The sequence below is a fragment of the Camelus ferus genome, chromosome 22, assembly GCF_009834535.1.
Source record: "Camelus ferus isolate YT-003-E chromosome 22, BCGSAC_Cfer_1.0, whole genome shotgun sequence".
NCBI lineage: Eukaryota > Metazoa > Chordata > Mammalia > Artiodactyla > Camelidae > Camelus > Camelus ferus.
Genome location: NC_045717.1, coordinates 2,845,773 through 2,864,086, shown reverse-complemented (window position 1 = coordinate 2,864,086; position 18,314 = coordinate 2,845,773). Strand labels below are relative to the sequence as shown.

At 59.2% G+C, this 18,314-nt stretch overlaps 1 protein-coding gene across 4 annotated transcripts; it reads right to left on the bottom strand.

Moving 5' to 3' along the window:
• Positions 1 to 954: 954 nt before the first annotated feature.
• PDLIM7 (PDZ and LIM domain 7) lies at positions 955 to 16,269 on the bottom strand. Of its 4 annotated transcripts, XM_032464974.1 has the most exons (14): positions 16,155 to 16,269; positions 15,081 to 15,186; positions 11,215 to 11,366; positions 11,103 to 11,133; positions 10,515 to 10,633; positions 10,093 to 10,113; positions 9,704 to 9,840; positions 9,522 to 9,558; positions 8,516 to 8,577; positions 8,136 to 8,373; positions 6,938 to 7,118; positions 1,621 to 1,741; positions 1,422 to 1,537; positions 955 to 1,293 (listed from the first exon to the last, which is right to left on the bottom strand). In XM_032464974.1, exons 2-14 carry the CDS (start codon positions 15,174 to 15,176, stop codon positions 1,207 to 1,209), a joined length of 1,398 nt encoding a protein of 465 aa, XP_032320865.1. In that variant the 5' UTR covers positions 15,177 to 15,186; positions 16,155 to 16,269; the 3' UTR covers positions 955 to 1,206. The 4 variants fall into 4 exon arrangements, with proteins under 4 accessions (XP_032320865.1, XP_032320866.1, XP_032320867.1 ...); XM_032464975.1 differs by lacking the exon at positions 10,093 to 10,113; XM_032464976.1 differs by lacking the exon at positions 10,515 to 10,633 and having other exon boundaries at positions 10,097 to 10,113.
• Positions 16,270 to 18,314: the final 2,045 nt, after the last annotated feature.

Genomic DNA, 18,314 nt, shown 5'->3' with positions numbered 1-18,314 from the left:
GGACAGGTGGCCAAGCCTAGTCTGGAGCCTCTCCTCAGTCTCTCTCCAGTCTAAGCTTGGAGAGGAGAAACGACAGTCCCCCGGGGTGATGGAGGGCACCAGTGGGAAGCAGGAAGCCCCGGGGAGAGATGGAGCCACCACCAGAGCTGCCAGGTTTTGAGGAAGCAGACAGAGTGGGCTTCCGAGGGGGCATCCCTGGTGCACAGCGCTCAGTGCCAGCCAGTCCCAGGACAGCGCACCAGCTTCGGGCTGGGCTTCTAGTCTGGCTCATGGCTCAGTGCCTGTGCGACCCTGGTCAGGTCTCCTGAGCTTTCATCTGTAAAATGAGAGTAACTTGCAGACACCTCACAGGGTTGCTGCGAGGATCTTGCGAGACAAACAAGGAATGGCTGGTATATTCCGGATGCCCAGCAAACCTGCCTGCCTTCCTCTCCTTACCCCTCACCCCCCAGGTTTCCACTCTAGGCTCCCTTGGACCTGTCACTGGGTCCCAACTCTGCCATGTCGCTTTCTGGCTCCTCCCTTCTTCTGGCCCCTCGTCCCAGTCTCCCTCCTCCTGTCCACCCTGCTCACGGCTCTGGGGCTCTTTCTACAACACAAATCTGAACTCTTCTGTGCCCTGCTCTCCCCACCCCAACCCTGCCCTCAGAAGGCGGTCCCGGCTCCTCAGCCCAGGGCTTCTGGTCTCCCAGGACCTGGGGGCTGGCCTCTCCAGCCTGACCTTCTTAGGCTGCAGCACACAGATGGCAACAGGGCCACCAGGATGGCCACCCAGGGAAAACTTAATCTCCACCCTGCTATGTGCCTCAGATCCCACCTTCTTTTTTTTTTAAAAGAGGTACTGGGGATTGAACCCAGGACCTTGTGCATGTTAAGCACACACTCTACCACTGAGCTATTACCCTAACCCCGGAGCCCACCTTTCTTGATGCGTAGGGGTAAGTACACATGGGACACAGCTGGATACAGATTTATTGTGGCACTGGATGTGAACAGGGGCCGGTGTGGCCAGCACCAGTGTGCAGTGGTGGTGAAGGGGGGTGGGGGGAGGTGAAGGGGGTGGGGCAGGGTCCAGGGAACCCCAGGCTCAGGCCAGGAGTCGGGGTTGGGGCAACTTTTGCTAGCCCTACCCAGAAATCTGGGGCAATGACTCCAGAACCAGGGCCCCTCCGGCAGGCATGGCTGGCAGCAATGGGCGGGAGGGGCTCACACGTGGGAGAAGGCGTGACTCTTGCACAGGGGCTTGTCCTTCTTGGAGTAGAAAGTCTTTCCTTCCAGGTTGATCTGACATATCTGGGGACAGCCAAGCTCCAGTCACATGGGGTTGAGGGGAGGCAGGAGAGACACCTTCCCAACCACTCAGGAGTCCCAGAGGCAGGGGTGGGAGGAAGGCTGACCTGAGTCCGAGGAGGGGCACTCACCGCGCACACGAAGCATGTATCGTGCCAGCTGAAGCCCAGGGCCTCCAGGAAGCGGTCCCCGGCATCAATCTTGAAGTCACAGCCTCGGCATTTTGTGCCAAACATCTTCTCATAGTCTAGGGACATACAGAGAGGAGGGGGGCGCCGGGTTCTCCCCTGTCCATGCCCTGCCCGCCCCCTTGCCGGTCCCGCCCCATACCTCGCTCGCAGTAGGGCGCCCCTTCCTCCATGTAGAAGGCCCTGTTCCGAATGGGTGTCTTGCAGGCCGCGCAGGTGAAGCAATGCACGTGCCAGGTCATCTTCAGGGCGTGCATGATCTCCTGGGAAGAAGTGACAGTCACTCGGCAGCTCAGCACCCCCCACTCCAGAGCCCAGAACACAGAAAGGCAGACTTAGGCCTGCTCTCTTTCAAGGTCAATGTTACCTCTGCACACCCACTGCTTCTGCTCTCTCCAACCCTGAGGTTTCCCTGTGGATGCCCGCTGCGCCACGTTTAACGCTCAGCTCCCAATCTCTGCACGGCAAACCGCTGGCGTTCCCACAGCTGTCTCCACCTCAGCTGGTGGCAACTCCATCCTTCCATCTGCACGGCCAAATTCCCGGCTTCCTCCCCCACCCTGCTTCAGGCCCACCAGGAAATCCTGCTGGGTCCACCTTCAAGATGCTTCCAGATTCTGACCACTTCTCACAGCCTCCTCAGTGTGGGATAGGAGCCTCAGGCACCCCTGGTCCGGCTGACTGCACAAAACTGGCTTCTGCACTCCTCCCTCAGCTCCTACATACTGATGTCAGCTTGTGCCCGGCCGCATCCTTCTCTGCTCAAATCCCCGCCTGCTCCACACTTCTCTGAGCAAAAGCTAAAGCCTTGGGAAGGGCCTGAAGGCCGGCAAGTCTGGCCTCTGTCCCTCTGCTCTCCCCACTGGCCTCTCACCCATGGTTGACACACCAGTAACGCCCATCTTGGGGCTTCACACCAGCTGTCCCCTTTACCTGGGCTGCTCTGCCCCAGGTATCTGCAAGGCTCAGCCTTCACCTCCTTCCAGTTTCTGCTCAAATGCCACCTTCTCCATACGGCCCACTCCGACACCACCAGTTCATACTCCAACTTGCCTTCGCAATGCCATGATCCCAAGAGCTCAAACTCTGCGCTTTCCTTTTTTCCATGCTAATACACTACCAGGTAATTTACCTATTGTGTGTATTGCTGCCTTCCCCCCTCTTCCTGCTCCAGTGTGAGGTCCAGGAGGGCATGAAGTATCAGCTGTTCTGTCAGCGGATACATCCCGGCAGGCCCTGGCCTGTGCGCGTGCATCACAAGTGCACCTGAGCTGAGTTAACCTGCTCCCCAGGAGGCCTGACAAACGGGCTCGCTGGCGGGCTGAGCTCTCCCTAGGGCTGGGACCCTTGGGCCAGCCAGGCAGCAGCATTCACACCTGGAGCAGACAGAGGGCGCTGTGGAGCCTGGAGAGGGGTCAGATCTGTGGGTTCAGCCAGACCCTGCTTCTTAGCTGGGCGGCTTGGCCAACAGTTTTACCTTCTCTTGACATTTGGCTCCTTCCCTCTGAGAACCGGGAACCTCACCCCAGCTTTGCAGGGTTGTTGTGAGGATGGCCCTGTGCCTGAAGCCAGGGGTCCCCGACTCAGCGCCTACACCATGGGGCAGGTGGGGGCTGTGTCGTGGGGGAGCACTTGTCTGCCTGCAGGTCTGGTGCTTGACCAGTTCATTCAGGAAGGCAGCACAGGTTGAAATGTAAGTGTTACAGTGAAATCTGAGTTTTCCAGTGTTGGCCAGTAATTTGAAAATGAAACCATGTGACTCAAGCAAGCAGTAGGTGTGGGAGGCACCTAGGAGGCGGGTGTCTGCCCATATCCAGAACCCGCGAGCCAGTTCTCATGTCTATCCTACCCCCGAAGGTTCCTAAACCTGTCTGCCTCTCCTGTACCCACCGTCCTGACCCAGGCCCAACTCAGATCCACTCCTCTGGCTATCTCCCACGGTCGTGAGGAAGCAGGCGAGGTACATCTGACCTCATCAGTCCCCAGCTCCAAACTTCTAGCCCAGCCCTGGCCCCCCTCTTCTGCCTCATCTCACACCCTCCCCGGGTGTTACCTTGTGACACCAGCCATTCCCTCTGCCTGGAGCATCCTCCCCTGATCCTTCTCCAAGCTAATTCCTACTCATGTTTTAAGTTCAGCTTAGAGGCCACTTCCATCCACTCCTTCAAGTATTTACTGACCACTTCCTATATACCGGGCATAGCATAATGTGTGAGCCAAACAGCCCTGGTCCCAGCCCATGGAGTTCAGCCCCGGGGAAGAGATGGGACCAAAGGACGGGGGGTGGGGTGGGGGGTGGGGTAGTGAGCAACAATGTGGGGAGCCTGGCCTTGTGGGGAGGGTGGGTATCAGGGAAAGTGCCCCTGAGGAAGAGCTATATGAGTCCCAGATGGGAAGGAATGAGGTAAAGAGAGTACTAAAGAGTGTTTCTAGCAGAGAGGACAGCCTGTGCAAAGGCCCTGTGCAGAGGGGAATGGCACACTGGCAAAATGGAGCAGCCCATGTGGCTGGAGCACCAGAGTGAGTGGGGCTGATGGTGGGTGGTAAGCCTTGAGAGCACAAGGTTCCAGAGGGTCCCCAGACCAGGACAGGCCCCCTTGTCCCCTCTAATGTATCCCCACATCTCCTTCCTTCCAACTCCACTGAAGCAATCTGATTGTCCTGTGTTTCTCTCCCTATTTTCCACTCAGAGCTCCAAGAGCAGGCGGTCCCTAGCACTGAGCACAGGCAGGGCCAAAGCTCAAGGCAAGTTGGGAAGGGTAGCCTTCCGCCCCTTAGGAGGGTGAGGTGGGGGCTCCCTGGTGCCTGTCAGGCCCTGGAGTCCTTGCGAGAGAGAAGCTGAGGGCCCCCGGGCCACTCTGTGGAGCCACTGGCCTGGGCTGGGGCAGAAGCAGGGCCTGCCCCCTTACTCTGGGCCTACTCTAGGACCCAGCAGCCAGGCAGGCCCTGTGAGCCTTGGCTCCTCATGTGTGGCCTGGGTGATAACCCTGCCCACCCAGAACTGGGGCAGGGCGGGACAACAGTGTGGTGTAACGCAGGCAGAGCCGTCAGCGAACAGCAGGCCCTTGATCTGTGGGAAGCAAACCCAGACGCCCGCCTGGGATCCAGCCCATTCCGCTAGAACAGTCCAACAGGGCGTGGCCTCGGCTGATGGGGAAGTGATTGCGTAATAACCAAACTGACTTCGCAGTATGATTGTGAAGCTGGATGCCTACACACAGTAAGTGCTCACAACGTAAACTGTTATTATCATGGTAGAGACTGTGATCATGTCCATTCTCCCCTTCCCATCTACTGATGGAATTCCCAGTTTTTTCCTGGGCAGGCACATAGGCGTACCAAACAGACTATATTCCCAGCCTCCCTTGCAGCTCAGCATTGTCACGTGACTGAGTTCTGGCCAGTGGGATGGAAGCGAAAGGGCTGGGTGGCAGCATCTTCTAAAGGTGGTGCCCATAGACCTCCCACCCCTTCTTCCCTTTCCAACTTCCTGCAGGTTGGAAGGTGGAAATTCTACCTGAGGCTCAAAAATCATTTGGACTATGAGCAGTAAGTAAGCCAATGCTGAGAATATCAGAGAAACAACACACAGGAGCCTGGATCTGCCTCCAAGTCCCCGACTGCCCACCTCTGGACTTTCTTAGGTGAGAAGCAGCGGCCACTGTTTTGAGTTTTCCATCACTTGTGGTCAAGGGAGTCGTCATTAATATGAACATCACCACAGAGCTCTCTAGCCACATCTGGAAGCTCTGCCCAGGGTTCCAGAAATAGGGAGAAGCATGAGTGGCAGGAAGACCCCAAGCTGGAAGTCAACAGAGCCTGAGGCTGCTCTGGCTCGGCCCTCATGCTGTGCAACCCTGGGCAGTTTCTGCCCCTCTCTGGGCTTCAGTTTCCCTACAGGAACTGGAACCCCCTCAACTTGTCACCATGCCTGTTCTGCTTAGCCCTTGACACCCTCCGAGTTCCCCTCCACAGGGTGAACTCCTGGGGACAGGGCCATGCCTGTCTCTTCCCGAGGTGTCCCCAGCATGGGGCACACTGCCCACGTTCAACAAAGAAAACAAAGGGGGGAAGGTAGACAGCGCACCACTCTTAGCCCATGACATGCGCTGACCCAGGTCCCAAGCCCAGCTCCGGTGGCAGCTAGGCTGCCCTGCAGAAAACCTGGCCGGGCCAAGCTGTGTTTAGCCCCAGTGGGAAGAATAGGATTTTGAATCACAAATTTTTGAGCCTGAATTTCTGTCTCTGCTGATCAGCAGTCCTGTGCCCTTCAAGTACATCACGTCATCTTTCAGAGGCTCCATTTCCTTGTGCATTGGGGTGGCGGACACTGGACTAGCCTCTCAAAAGCTTGCCACAACCGCCTTCTCTTCTTTGTTCCTCTCTTATGGAGGACGGAAGCTAAAACACGGGAGTTGCCAGCTTTCCCCGCAGCCCAGGTGCTCAAAGGATACCAATTCCAACCACCAAGAGATGCAAGTTCCTGGTTTCCCTTCCCATGTCAAAAAGCAAAACCTCGTTAAGAGAAAGCATGTGTCCCTTCCCTCTCCCTCCCGCCTGCAACAAGAACACAGGCCTGGGGCATGAGCCGTCATCTGGCAACCACGATAACGACAAACTTGGGGACAGAGGTGTACATGCTAAGGATTCCGGAACGAAAAGACAGGAAAAGCCTAAAGGCATCCTTGAGCTGCTATCCCACCCCTGGAATTCTTGTGACTGAACTGTCACCCCTTCTGTTTCAACCCCTGTAGCGGGGTTTTCTATCATCAGAGCTGAGTGCAATCCCGACACAGTACCCGTCTCTTGTTTTGGCTTGACCAGCACTTGCCTCCCTTCTTTGGGTAACGCCATCCTGGTTTTATTTCAGGGAACCAGTCCCGTGGTTCAGGCGAGGCCACCAGATCCCCACTCCAAGGGTGGGGGTCACCCAGGCCTGGCCAATTAGAGTCCCAGGGCTTGGTTCCGAGATGGGCTTGTGACGCAAGCCAGACCAGTGAGCACGAGCACGGGGACTCCGGATGCACCAGCCGGCAGAGGTGTTCTCGCTCACCTTGTGGTGCTAACCCTGCAGCCGCCAGGGCACCATCTTGGCCACTTTCTAGGGAAAAGCATGCTGGGAACGAAGCCAACACAGACGAAGCCAGAGGTAAGTGGCAGACAGACTCCTAATGACCTCAGGACCTGCATTCAGCTGGGCCTGAAGTGAGCACCCCTCGGCCTTTCTGATTATTTGCGCCAGTACTCTCTTCCTTGAACCCTTTTGAATAGAATTTGGGTCATTTGTTAAGAGGATCCTGGCTAATGCAGAGTGAGGTCAGAATAGCAGCCCTATCGTTAGGCTGCTGAGGTCCCCAAGGGCTCATCAGGGAGAGCCCAAGGCCCAGGAGTTGCTCGGCAACACTGCTCAGTGCTCACGGCTCGCATCCGCTTGCCCCCCACCCGCCAACCTCACTCACGCCCGTGATCTTCTTCTTGCACTTGGCACAGCTGGGTGCGTAGCGCACGTCATAGCAGGGCGGGCAGAAGATAGCGCCCTTCTCCTCAAAGAAGCCACCCTCTTCCAGGACCTTCCCACACTGGCTGCACACGAACTCCTCGGGGTGGTACGCGTGGCCCAGCGCCACCAGGTAGCGGCCCCTGAGGAGGAGGCGGGAGCAGTGAGCGGGGAAAGGATGCAAATGAGCTAAGGGCTCCTGGCCCGTGCGCAAGGGGGTTTACTGAACAACCATTCTGAAACCCTGAAGGAAAAATGAATTCTCTCCATCTCCAAAGAAGGGAGAAACAGGCCTGGGAGGTGACTTGCCCAAGGTCACACAGCAAGAGTGAGGAAGCTGCACTGTTCTGATGACAGGAGATGAGGGAGGGGGCGGTGCTGGAACAGGGAGGAGGGTCATACTGGGTGGGGGCTGCTGACTGGGGCCTCAAGCTGAAACAAAGAAATTGGTGCCCTGTGGGACAGGAGGCCTGGAGCACCCCTGAGCCCGAAGACCAGTGGGCACCTGGGCTGGCTCTGGTCAGCCTGCTTGCCCTGCTTGTCTGTTTCATCTGGCCTGAGGTAGGGCCAGCAGGTCTCAGATAAACGGGGCTGTCTGAAGAAGAGGATGTTTCATGGAGGCTAAGAGCTGACAGGAGTCGAGAGCAGGGCAGGGCCCGGGATGAGAACTAGGAAGGCTCTAGAATGTGTCACACTGATTCTGGGGGCGCCAGTGCCTCTGCTGGGCCCTGGGGAGCAGTGCCAAGAGGAAGCAACCTCTGGCCTGTCTGCTCCAGGAGCAGACGCTTAGCAGAGAGAAACCGAGCGAGCAGGAGGGAGAGAGGCTGAGGGACTGGGAGCGGACAGGCCCTTCCTCGCCCAGAGAGCAGCGAGTCCAGGGCTGCCGCTTGGCTGTGTCGTTGGCACCTCCTCCATTCCACCGAGGCAAATGCTGACAGAGGCTGATGAGGGGTGGGGTGGGGGTGAGTAATGCAGGATTCAGACTTTGAGGACCCAGGCCAGGTCCCTCCCGCACTCCAACCGGGAACTGAATCCTCCTCCTCCCACAGGGGCAGCTGAGATGAGTGGGGAGGTGGATGGGAGAGCTGAGGTTGGGAAGACACCAGGGCTGGAATTCAGGTCAGGAAAGGCCAGAGTAGGAAAGGAACAGGGCCACCCACCGGATGACCTTGTGGCACTGGTGGCACACGGGAGTCTTGCCGTTGCTGCCACCGACGCCTCCAGGGCCCCCTCCGGCAGCTGCCTGCACAATGGAGGTGCGGTTCTGCAGAGGCGTGGGTGTGGCTGGCTGGGTGTGCCGGGTCAGCACCGTGCTGGTCTTGTCCGGGGCGTAGCGTTCAGCAAATGCAGGGTCCACAGCCCAGGGTGGGCGGCTGGTGGGGCTGGGGGTGGTAGGGCCTGCCGAGGCCAGGAAAGTGGCTCCAGGGGGACCCCACAGGAAAGCAGGGAGAGCCCAGGGCAGCTTGGAGGGGCCCACCCCCCTTAACATGCCCCTGGAAGTTACCCACCCTTCCCCAGGCCCAAGCCCACTCTCTCTCACCAGGCCAGGGTTCCTGGGGTGTAGCTGAGGCTGGGGCTGGGGCTTCTGTCCTGGGCACCTGGCTGCAAGATCTGCCATTCAAGGCCCTGCACGGCGGAGGCTCCTGGCATGGCCCCACCCCCCAACCATGGTCCTGCTGGCCCCATGGGAGATGCCTGGGTGCACAAGAGCTGCTGGGTGGGACTCCAGGTCCCACTGGGGTAGGGATGGGTAGGGCGGCTTCTGTTAGCCAGGTTCCAGCTGGCTGGTCTGTTGCACAAGACTAGGAGATGGAGCATGGCTCTTGCTTCTGGGACAGCTCTTGGGGCTCTTTCTGATGGCTGGGCCCCCTTTGCTAGGTACCCCCATCCACTGAGACCCAGAGTGACAGGGCCCACATTGGATCTAAACCAATCTAACATCCCCAACACAAACCAAGCCCACAAAGATAGAAGACAGAGGCAGAGAAAGCAGGGCTGAGAATGTTTATTTTCATGCTTAAGCCGGCACAGACCTGGCAGAGAGCAGTACCATAGGGCAGAGGGAAGGCAGTGTCAGATGGAGCCGGGCCCTGGGCCAGGAGGGTGGCTAGGGCCAGGCCAGCAGGAGGCTCACTCCAGGGGCAGGAAAGCAGTGGGTGAGGTAGGCAGAAGCTGGAGGCACCGAAGGGGGGGTGCCCTAGGCGGAGGAACAGAAAGAGAGAGGCAGAGAGGGCAGCCGGCCGGCGACGGCCAGGCTAGGACTGCACGTTGAGCACGTGGGCAGAGCGCTGGTGGTGCCAGTCCCGGAGGCGGGTGTAGCGTGGGCTCTGCAGCTCCAGGACATACTTTTCCCTGAGGGGCAGAGAGAGAAGGAGGAGGAAGTGGAAGGAAAGAGAGACGGAAGGGAGAAAAGGAGAGAGGAAGGTAGGAAGGAGGGAAGGGGAATGGAAGAGCCTGGCTAGGGACAGCCAGGAGCAGACACAGGGCGGTGGCTGGAATGGGAGAGGCAGGAGGTGAGAAAGAAGGGCTGGAGCTCGTCCTGTTACCTTGATTTCTTCAGGTGCTCCTCATCCGGGTCTTGCACTGAGAGGGCAGAGGCAGGCATTGACCAAGAGAAGAGAGAGGGCCACCCCAGCCCTGGGCTCTGGCAGAGGGTCCCAGGGTGCTGGAGCCAGGCCCGGGCTGGGGGCCAGAAGGAGAGTCCGCCCTGCCCTGGGCTGGCACTTACTGAACTCGGTGCCCGTGAGGTGGGCAAGGATGCGGAAAGAACGGGACTGGCCTGTCCCAGGCCTCGGCCGCCAGTCCTCCGTGTCCTCCATCAGCCGCTGCTTGCTGGCATCTGGGACCAGCGGTCGGAGCGGCTGTCTGTGGGGAGGGGTCGGCTCAGAAACTCATGCTGGGGGTGGGCAGCGGGGGCAGCCCCTCCCCGGATTGGGTACATGTGGGCTATGGCGAGGGGAGAGTGGGGAAGGGCAAGGCCAGGGCCCTGCTGGGGGTGGGCAGGTAAGTGAGAGGGGAGGAGGGCAGTCAAGGTGAGAGGAGGGCAGCCAGGGCGGGGAGGGGCCACTGCCCAGAGTGCAAAAGGAAGGAAGAGAGGGACAGGCAGAGGGGGCTCACTGACTTGTCAGGGGTCTGCACCTGTGAAGGAAATAGACAGATGGACAGATAAAGGACAAAGGGACAGACACAGAGGAAGAAAGATGGCAAGGGGTCAGAATAGCCAGGGGCAAGGCTGCACTGAGTGTCTGGGGCTCAGATGGCCCGACACCACACCCCAACCCTGGGCCACCAGCGGGGGACGCTGCCTCGTTCAGAGCCCCCAGGAGGGCAGAGCCGGGGCAGGAGCCACACCGTCGGAGGGGCCCTGTGCCTGCAGCCCCCGCCCCCGGCCGCCAGGGGTCGCTGCCGCACGTTCCGGCCCGGCTGGGACGCAGCGCAGACGGCGCAGCAGCGGGCAGCGGGCTGGCATGGGGCCGTGGACAGACGGCGTGGGCGGTGGGCGGTGGGCGGTGGGCGGTGGGCGGGCAGGACGGACGTACCCATTCTGCTGCGGGGTGCTGTCAGCGGGCGGGGGCGCCCCAAAGGGCCGGGCCGTCTTGTTGAGGGAGGCGCTGGGTGCAAAGGTGTACCGCGGGGGGTCCGCGGCGGGGGCCAGGGCCTGGGCGGAGACAGAGCGGGCAGGGAGGGCGGGGACGGGGCCTGGCCAGAATGGGGCGCCCCACCCCCAGGCGCGGAGAGGACAGAGGCGCTCCAGCCCCACCCCCACACATCTGGTCTAAGGCTACGGGGAGAGGGGTGACTTGGGTTTCAAGGGGCCCATTAGGGAGCGATGATCTCAGCCCACGCAGCCCGAGGGCAGACGAGTGCGGCTTGCAGCATAGGCCGGCTTGCAGCATAGGCCGGCAGGAGGCAGGCAGGCAGACGGACAGACAGGCAAACATGCGTGTGGTGCCCTGGCCGTGCGTGCGGCAGCCCCTGGCCCAACTCCCAGACTCCCCAGCTAGGGTCTCCGCCCTCTACTCTCGGCTAGGAATGAAGGTACCGAGGCTGCACCAGGGAGGGCAGGTCAACCCGGACATCCAATCCCACCCTGCCTGCAGCCCAGACATCCTCAGCCCATCACCTACCTTCTGCGGTTTGCTTTGCGCGGGCTGGGCCCTAGAGGAGAAGGGGAAGGGGTGATGGTGGGCCAGGCCCAAGGGCTCCCCCACCCACCAGGCCGGCTCAGTGCCCGCATACCTGCTAAGACCCAAGCTGAGGTGCTCCCCACAGGCACGTATCTTGTTCTGAGCTTCAATGTGTGTGAGGCCCCCCGCATTCTCTCCATCTATGCTCAGCACCCAGTCGCCCACCGCCACACCAGCCTGCGCAGCTTTACCTCCAGGAGTGAGCTATGGAGAGATGGAGGGTTATGGAGGCCCAAGACTGCAGACCAAACTCTGGCCAACAGTAGCCAACCCTGCCCTTCCTAAGCTGCCCCACTCGCAGAAACCTACTTCCGGGCAGCTGCTGGATACTAAAGTCATCTGGGAGGGGGTGGGGCTCACCTGAGCTTCACCATCACCCCAATTACCCTTAGTTCTTTGTTCACCTCCATGGACCCTCCCCACAGTCCAGAAACTGCTAGGACATCAACACACAGCCACCCTCAGGCTAAAACCCAAGCTTCTCAGCTTCAACAGCCGCCTTCTGAGGCCCCCGCTGGGCTCTTGCATCCACTAAACACGGCCTCTGGCTTGCACATGTGGCAAGTTCCTCCCTGACCACTGCTGGGTGCTCTCATTGACCTCTGATACTCCTAGCACCCTGTCCTAGGGTTATCTGCAGGGATCTACTAGGACCTAGGATCTACCAGGTCCCATCACCTCTAGGTTCCCTGTGATTAGTGCCTGAATGAGGCCTCAGGTGTCAGCTGGGGCTTCAGACTATAAATATGGGTGTTACCCCCCCCAAGCCCTTGATTGCCACATCACCTTCCCCTCACCATCCTTTAGGTTCTGGGCTGCAAATCCCTGGTTCCTGTGGCAAATGAGGAGCAACAGGAGGCTGGAAGGAATGGTCACTACCAGCATGAGCTGAAACCACCAGGGATGACTTCTGGGAAGTGGTGGGCTTTGGTGAAAGGAGGGTGGGATAGGCTGCCTAGGGTGTAAGAGAGTCCGTTTATGAAGACCTCAAATGCTGGAAGGAACCAGGACTTGGCCCTGAGGTTAGGGGGAACCACTAGCAGTGTTGAGGCCCGGGTTTGGATATTTAAGGCCTGACTGAGGTGACCCTGAAGAACCCAGCTGGGCCCTCCCAGCCTTCTAGCCTAGTAGCAGGAAGATGGGGAGGAGTGGGAGGCTGCTGTTGATAAGTCTAAGCCCACTGGGCTGTCCGGTCAGCTGGAAAGGGGCCTGGCATTGAGCAGGCTTGTGGGGGAGTGCTGGAAGGCAGATTCACACTCCCATGCTGGGGAGGTGTGCAGGGTACAGGCTGCCTGTGGCCCCAGGAGGTTCCTCAGGTGGCCCGATGCACAGACTGAGTTGAGTTAGGGAGAGAGGGGGTAAGAGGTTCCAGAGAGATGGTAGCGGGACCAGACGCAGAGACTGATGGCACTAGGGCAAGAAGGGAGAGCTGGGCTTAATGGCTCTTTTTCATGTTTGGGAGGTTAGAAGGGTAAGAGAGCTGGGTGGCCCTTCCTTCATCTGCTAAATAGTAAGAACAGGAACTTAAGGTTTATTGAGTACCTAGCACTGCCACATGCTGAGTCCTCCAACAACCCTGTGGAGAAGAGTCTGCAAATATACCCATTTTACACAGGGGAAAACAGAGGTTAAGTAACTTGCCTCAACTCGCCCAGCTGGCAACTCAAGAGGCAGGGCCAGGACCCTGACCCTAAGGCTCTGCTGTAAGAGGTCCCATCTGCTGAGGGCTGGGGCCTCATTCAGAAGTCAGCCCTCTGGCTAGAAAGACTCCCTGACCACCTGGCTGGGTTTGGGGCTTGGATACCCAAATTACCTCTAGTTCAACCCAGCCCCTTACAATAGGAATGGGGAGGCAACACCCTTGAGGGGAAGTGACTTACTCAAGGTCACGATGAGTCAGTAGAAGGGAAACCTGGTTCAGCCACTCCCTACCCACCCGGCTGGCTCCTGGGAGGCATGGGCTAAGCCTGAGGTGGGAGTCTGGGGTGGGCAAGAGCAGCTGGCTCCCGGAGATGGGGTGGGGAGCTGGGGACCACTTCCTTCCCAGGGGTGAGGAGGACAGGAAGCACAGGAGGGACAAGGGAGTGGTCAGGGAGGTGGAGACAGAGGCAGAAGAGAGCTGGTGGGGGGGAGGTCTGGAGAGAGAAGCAAGGAGGCCCAAGGGACCAAGGAGGGGAAAAGCCAGGGGGCTGGACACTGCATGGGGTGGGGGGTGAGTCAGCCTGAGGGCTCCACTGAGCAGCCCAACCCCCAAGTCCCAGACGTTACCTCATCTCCCAGGCCTGGGCCCACAGCCAGCCCTAGCCCCTCCCTCCTCCATCCAAGCTGGGGTCAGGGGAGAGGGAGGAGGCCCGCCCAGCTCAGAAAAGACCACCCCACACATCCACCCACCAGAGCCTGGGTCCAACTCCAGGGCTGGGCTCCACTGGTGGCCCCACCCACACGCTGGGACTGCTGACAAGCAAGCCTGGGCTCCTACTGCCCCCTACAGGCCACATCTGAAAGTCCATCCCCCAGGCTTCCTTGCTGCCTCTCTCCACCAATGAAGAAACTGAGGCTCAGAGGCCAGTCAAGGCCTCGGGCTCCCCCGCCACACTGGCCAGCACTTGCTAGGGAGCAGGGTATAGGACAGGCTTTCAGGGCTGGCCAGGCTTGAGGACTGTGTACAGGGTGGGTGTACGTGGTGGGGGACCACTGTCCTTAGCTACCCTGCTGGTAGAGCAGTTTCCAGGGAACCCTGTGGACCGGTCCCTGGGAATAGTGACTGCCTGCCCTGGCCAAGCCCAACTCTGACAGACTCCGCCTTGGGGGCCCCCTCAAGCTGGGCTGTGCCTGGACAACGCTTTGGCCCCCTCCAGGCTTTGCTTGCCCTGGGCTTCCTGCCAATAGCTGCCTGCCCACCAGGAGCCTGGGTGGGCCTCTACTGACAAGAGGATATGGGGGCAGGAAGTCCCCACCCCCTCCTGACCCCCAGGCCACAGTCAAAGGCACCAGCCCCAGGACTGGCCTCGCCCTCTCGGGGCAGGCAGTTTGTTCTGTGTCCCATAACTGACTCGACAGCTGGAGCCACAGCCCAGTGGTGATCAGCTGAGGGGCCACTGATGGGGTTCAGGGGTCCAGGTCTAGGCCAGTCTTTTTCAGCTCTGCAGACTCCAGCCACCAGTTGGCCATCCCAGCGTGGGGCTGCATTCTTGGGCTTATAAGGCAATCCCCCGCCACAGGGAGGAGCCAGCCCCCAGCTCCACCCCCACCCGGACAGGCTCTCAGGAGCTGAAGTCAGAGCCCAAGAGCCCCGGCCCAACCCCTCCTTAGGGTTAAAGGCCACTGAATGGGACCAGTGGATGGGACGAAGGTCCTCACATAGGCTGGGGAGAGACACTCGCCCTCCTACCCACAAAAACTGCAGGCCATCCCTGTGCCTGAATTCCAGTCCCTGCTTGGTCATGGAATGGCGGAATGAGCCCCTTCACCTCTGAGTCCTTAGTTACTTCATCTGGAAAAACAGGATGACAGCTGCTATTCCCTGGGTGGCAATGAAGTGAAGTGAGATCCTGCAGTCAGATCACCCTGCCTGGAGCCCAGCTCCAAGCACTGCTCCCTCAAGCAGCTTAGACACTTCCTGGAGACCTCAGGCTCCCTTCGTGCAGAATGGGCATCACCCTGGGCCTCTGAGGTGGCCCCCGGAGCTTTGTGGAATGGCATCAGGTACAGTACAGAGTTGGGAAAGTGTGGGTGCTCCTCTCCCAATATCTACCTAGTTGGGAGTTCTTGTAGCAGGTGCCCATGACATTACCGGACCTGGACACCTCCTGGCCTATTAGCCCTGGCTCACTCCTGCTCAGACTCTTCCCCTCACCCTCTGGAGGTGTGAGCACCTAAAGACTCCTAGGGGGAACCCCTCCCTCAACCTAGGCTCACCCGAGAGATGGAGAGGGGCACATTGAAGTCCTTGCCCCCCTGCAGCCGGAAGCCCCAAGGTGCTGGCCCCTCCAGCACCACCTTGAAGGAATCCATGGTGCCGCTCCTGAGAGGAGAAAAAAGGTGAGTGTCTGGCATGGTAGATGCACAGGCAGGCCCAGCTCTGGACACTAGCCTTGGACTAGTGCCAGGCAGACACTGGCAGACACTGAGCACACCCAGGGCAAGGGTAGGCGAGCACCTTGTTAGGTCTGGCTGGGCTGCTGGCTGGCAGACCTCACTTTGGAAAGACAGGGGCAACCAATCCCCCTTCCCCAAGGGACTGGGAGGATGAGGGGAGCCCCCTTTCAGTCTTGAGGTTCTTTTCATCCAAAAGTGGACCACAGGGCTAATTTGGTAAGGCCTCCCCCCAAGCCAGCCTTGAGCCTCGGACTGGCCTGCAAGGCCAGTCCGGGGCCGGCGCTCCTCTTCCCCGCCCCCAGGTCCCGACAGGCAGGCCGCGGCTGGAGCCTGCTCGGACTATATAAGGCGTGTAAGCTGACACTGTGCCGGAGAGCCAGCGGAGGGAGCACACGGGGGCTCAGGACGCGAGGGGGAGGGGTGGGGAGGGATGGCGGCCGGAGTGGGTCCTAGCCTTTCCAGGGCCGGACGAAGCTGCTGGAGCCAGGACGGGACCCCTGGGTGCTGGGGGAGATGGGCGGGGTCGCGGCCCCCGCGGAGATCGGTGGGGACTGGGACCCCAAAGCGTGGCCAGGAAGCGGATTCATCCTGAAGCCCAGTGAGAGTGATGCCTCCCACACAAGCCTGCTACCATCCCGACATGACTCAGTTTCCCCACCGTCCCCCGCCCGGGCCCCGTGCATTGGCCGAGTCCCGGGCGCAGGAAGCAGCGCAGGCGCCAACCGGCCCCGCCACAGCCGGCTTTGCCGCAGGAAGGCGGGGGCGGGGGTAGGGGCTCTGGCCCGCCAGAAAAAGCGCAGAGCTGGCTACGACTCCCAGTGCCCTCTGTGGTGCCCAGCAGACCTCTGCCCCCGGCCTGGCCCAGCCCGAGACGCCCCGTGCTGTTGCCTGTACCTGCTCGGCCCCGCCGGGGCGCTGCTCGGCGGCGGAATCCAAGGAGCCGCGCTGGGATCCGCCGCCCGAGTTCTGACCCCGCCCCCGCGGTCGCCGTCCGCTTTGAGACCGCGAAAGGGGCGTGGCCTCTGGCCACGCCCCCTTAAAGCCGCGGCCTCCTGGTAGGTGAGAAGCCCCGCCCAATCTTTCTGCCGCGCTCAATCACGAAGTCCCATCTCGCTTTGGGCTGGAAGGCACGGCCCTCCCCGGTCCCCTTGGTGGGGCGGGGCCTGGGCGGGGCCTGGGATGCTGGACGCCTCGCCTGGGAGCCCAACGCGCGGCTTGCCCGGCCGCTTGCCCGGCCCCTTGCGCCTCCCGCTGGCCGAATGAAAAGAAAGCAGCTTTGGAAACCAGACAGATCTGGACACGAGTTGGCTCTGAACCTTAGTTTCCAACTCGGTAAAATGGGACAATAATACTCGCCTCTCAGGGCCTCCGTAAATATAGGCATAGAGCACAGCCATTAGTGGCTCTAGAATTTCTAAATCCGACGGACTTGGTCGGGAGTGGGGAGGGGGGGTTAGTTGAGGGCGGCACAGGAGAGCTTGAAGTTAAGTTTGCAGAACACTCAGACGAAGGCAGAAAATAATGGCAGAAGCGGATGGCGGTGGAAGGGCCCTTGGCCCGGCCCCGAGCCTGACCTGTGGGCCGTGCCCTCACTCCTACCCCCATCCCCTGCAGTCAGCCGCCCGTAGCCCTCCCACCCTAGCTCAGTGCTGAACGCAAACTGTCGAGATGGGATGATTCCTGGTACCCCACTCCAGAGCGGGCAGCACCTCCAGTAGGGGTGTCAGAGACCCCACTTTGCTCCCACTGCTCAGCCCTGGCCTGTAGCGGCAGTGAGGAAAATTGAACAGGGACCGGAGAATGGTGGGTGAGTGAATAGGCGTCCACTCCTCAGCAACTTCTAGGGCATGGCCGCTGCTCTTCTCCCCCCCACCCCCATCACATTCTCCCCTCTTCTGTATCATTCCCCTCACTAAGCAAACTGGTGTACAAGTTCTCATCTTTAAAGAAATACTCTCTTGATCTCACATCCCTCTCCATCTCTCTTTTTTATTTATTTATTTTTGTTGGGGGAGGTAATTTGGTTTATTTATTCAATTATTCAATTTTTTTTAAACGGAAGTGCTAAGGATTGAATCCAGGACCTCCTGCATGCTAAGCACATGCTCCACCACTGAGCTGTACCCTCCCCACATCTTCCCATTCTCTCTTGAACCCATTCCAGCCAGGCTTTTGTTCCCAGCAGTCCTCTGAATTAATTCCCTCTTCAAAAGGTCTCTAATGACTTCCAGGTTATCAAATCAATGATAGTTTCTCAGCTTCCCTCTTACCCTGCCTAGGAGCAGCGCTGGTCCCAGTGTACTCCCTGTTTCCTGTAGCTTCATGCCTTCTTCCTGCCCCACTGACTGCTCCTTCGCCACCCCCTTTGGCTGCTCCTCATTTGCTTCCCATCGTGGCCATCAGATCTTTCCAGTCTACACTCACTCTCTGGGACCCCATCCTGTCCTGTGACTATCAATAACACCTATGCCAAGGACTCCCAAGTTACAGGTCCAGTTCTCATCTTCTCTCCAAAACTCCAGACTCCAACATCCAACAGCCTGTCCAACCTCTACCTGAATGTCTGCTAGCTATCTCAAATTATTAAGTCCCAATTTAAACTTGCAATTTTCCCACTTCCCTAACTCCTTCCCTAACTCGGTTAAAAAAAAAAAAAGTAGCAACACCATTCATCTGCCTGGTCCAGTAAAAATTATGAAGTTTTCTTTCCTTTCTTTTCTGCCATACCTCAGATTCTGCAAATTCCACCTCCAGAATCTGTCCCACCCCTGGCTGCCATGGTTGTCCCTGACACTTGTCTGATGCCTGGACACCTTCACAGTCTCCTAACAGATCTCCCTGCTTCTACCGTTGCCCAGTCCTGGGTCTTCTCCATGCAGCAGCCAAAGTGGAATTTTTAAAGCAGAAATCACACCACATCACCCTCAGCTTTTAGCATTCCAGTGGGCTGGCGTTGCACTTAAAAATAAAACTAAAGTCTTTCCGACTTACGTGACACTGATAAACTGGGTCCACCTCCCATCACTCTCCTCCTAGCTCATTCTGCTCCAGCCA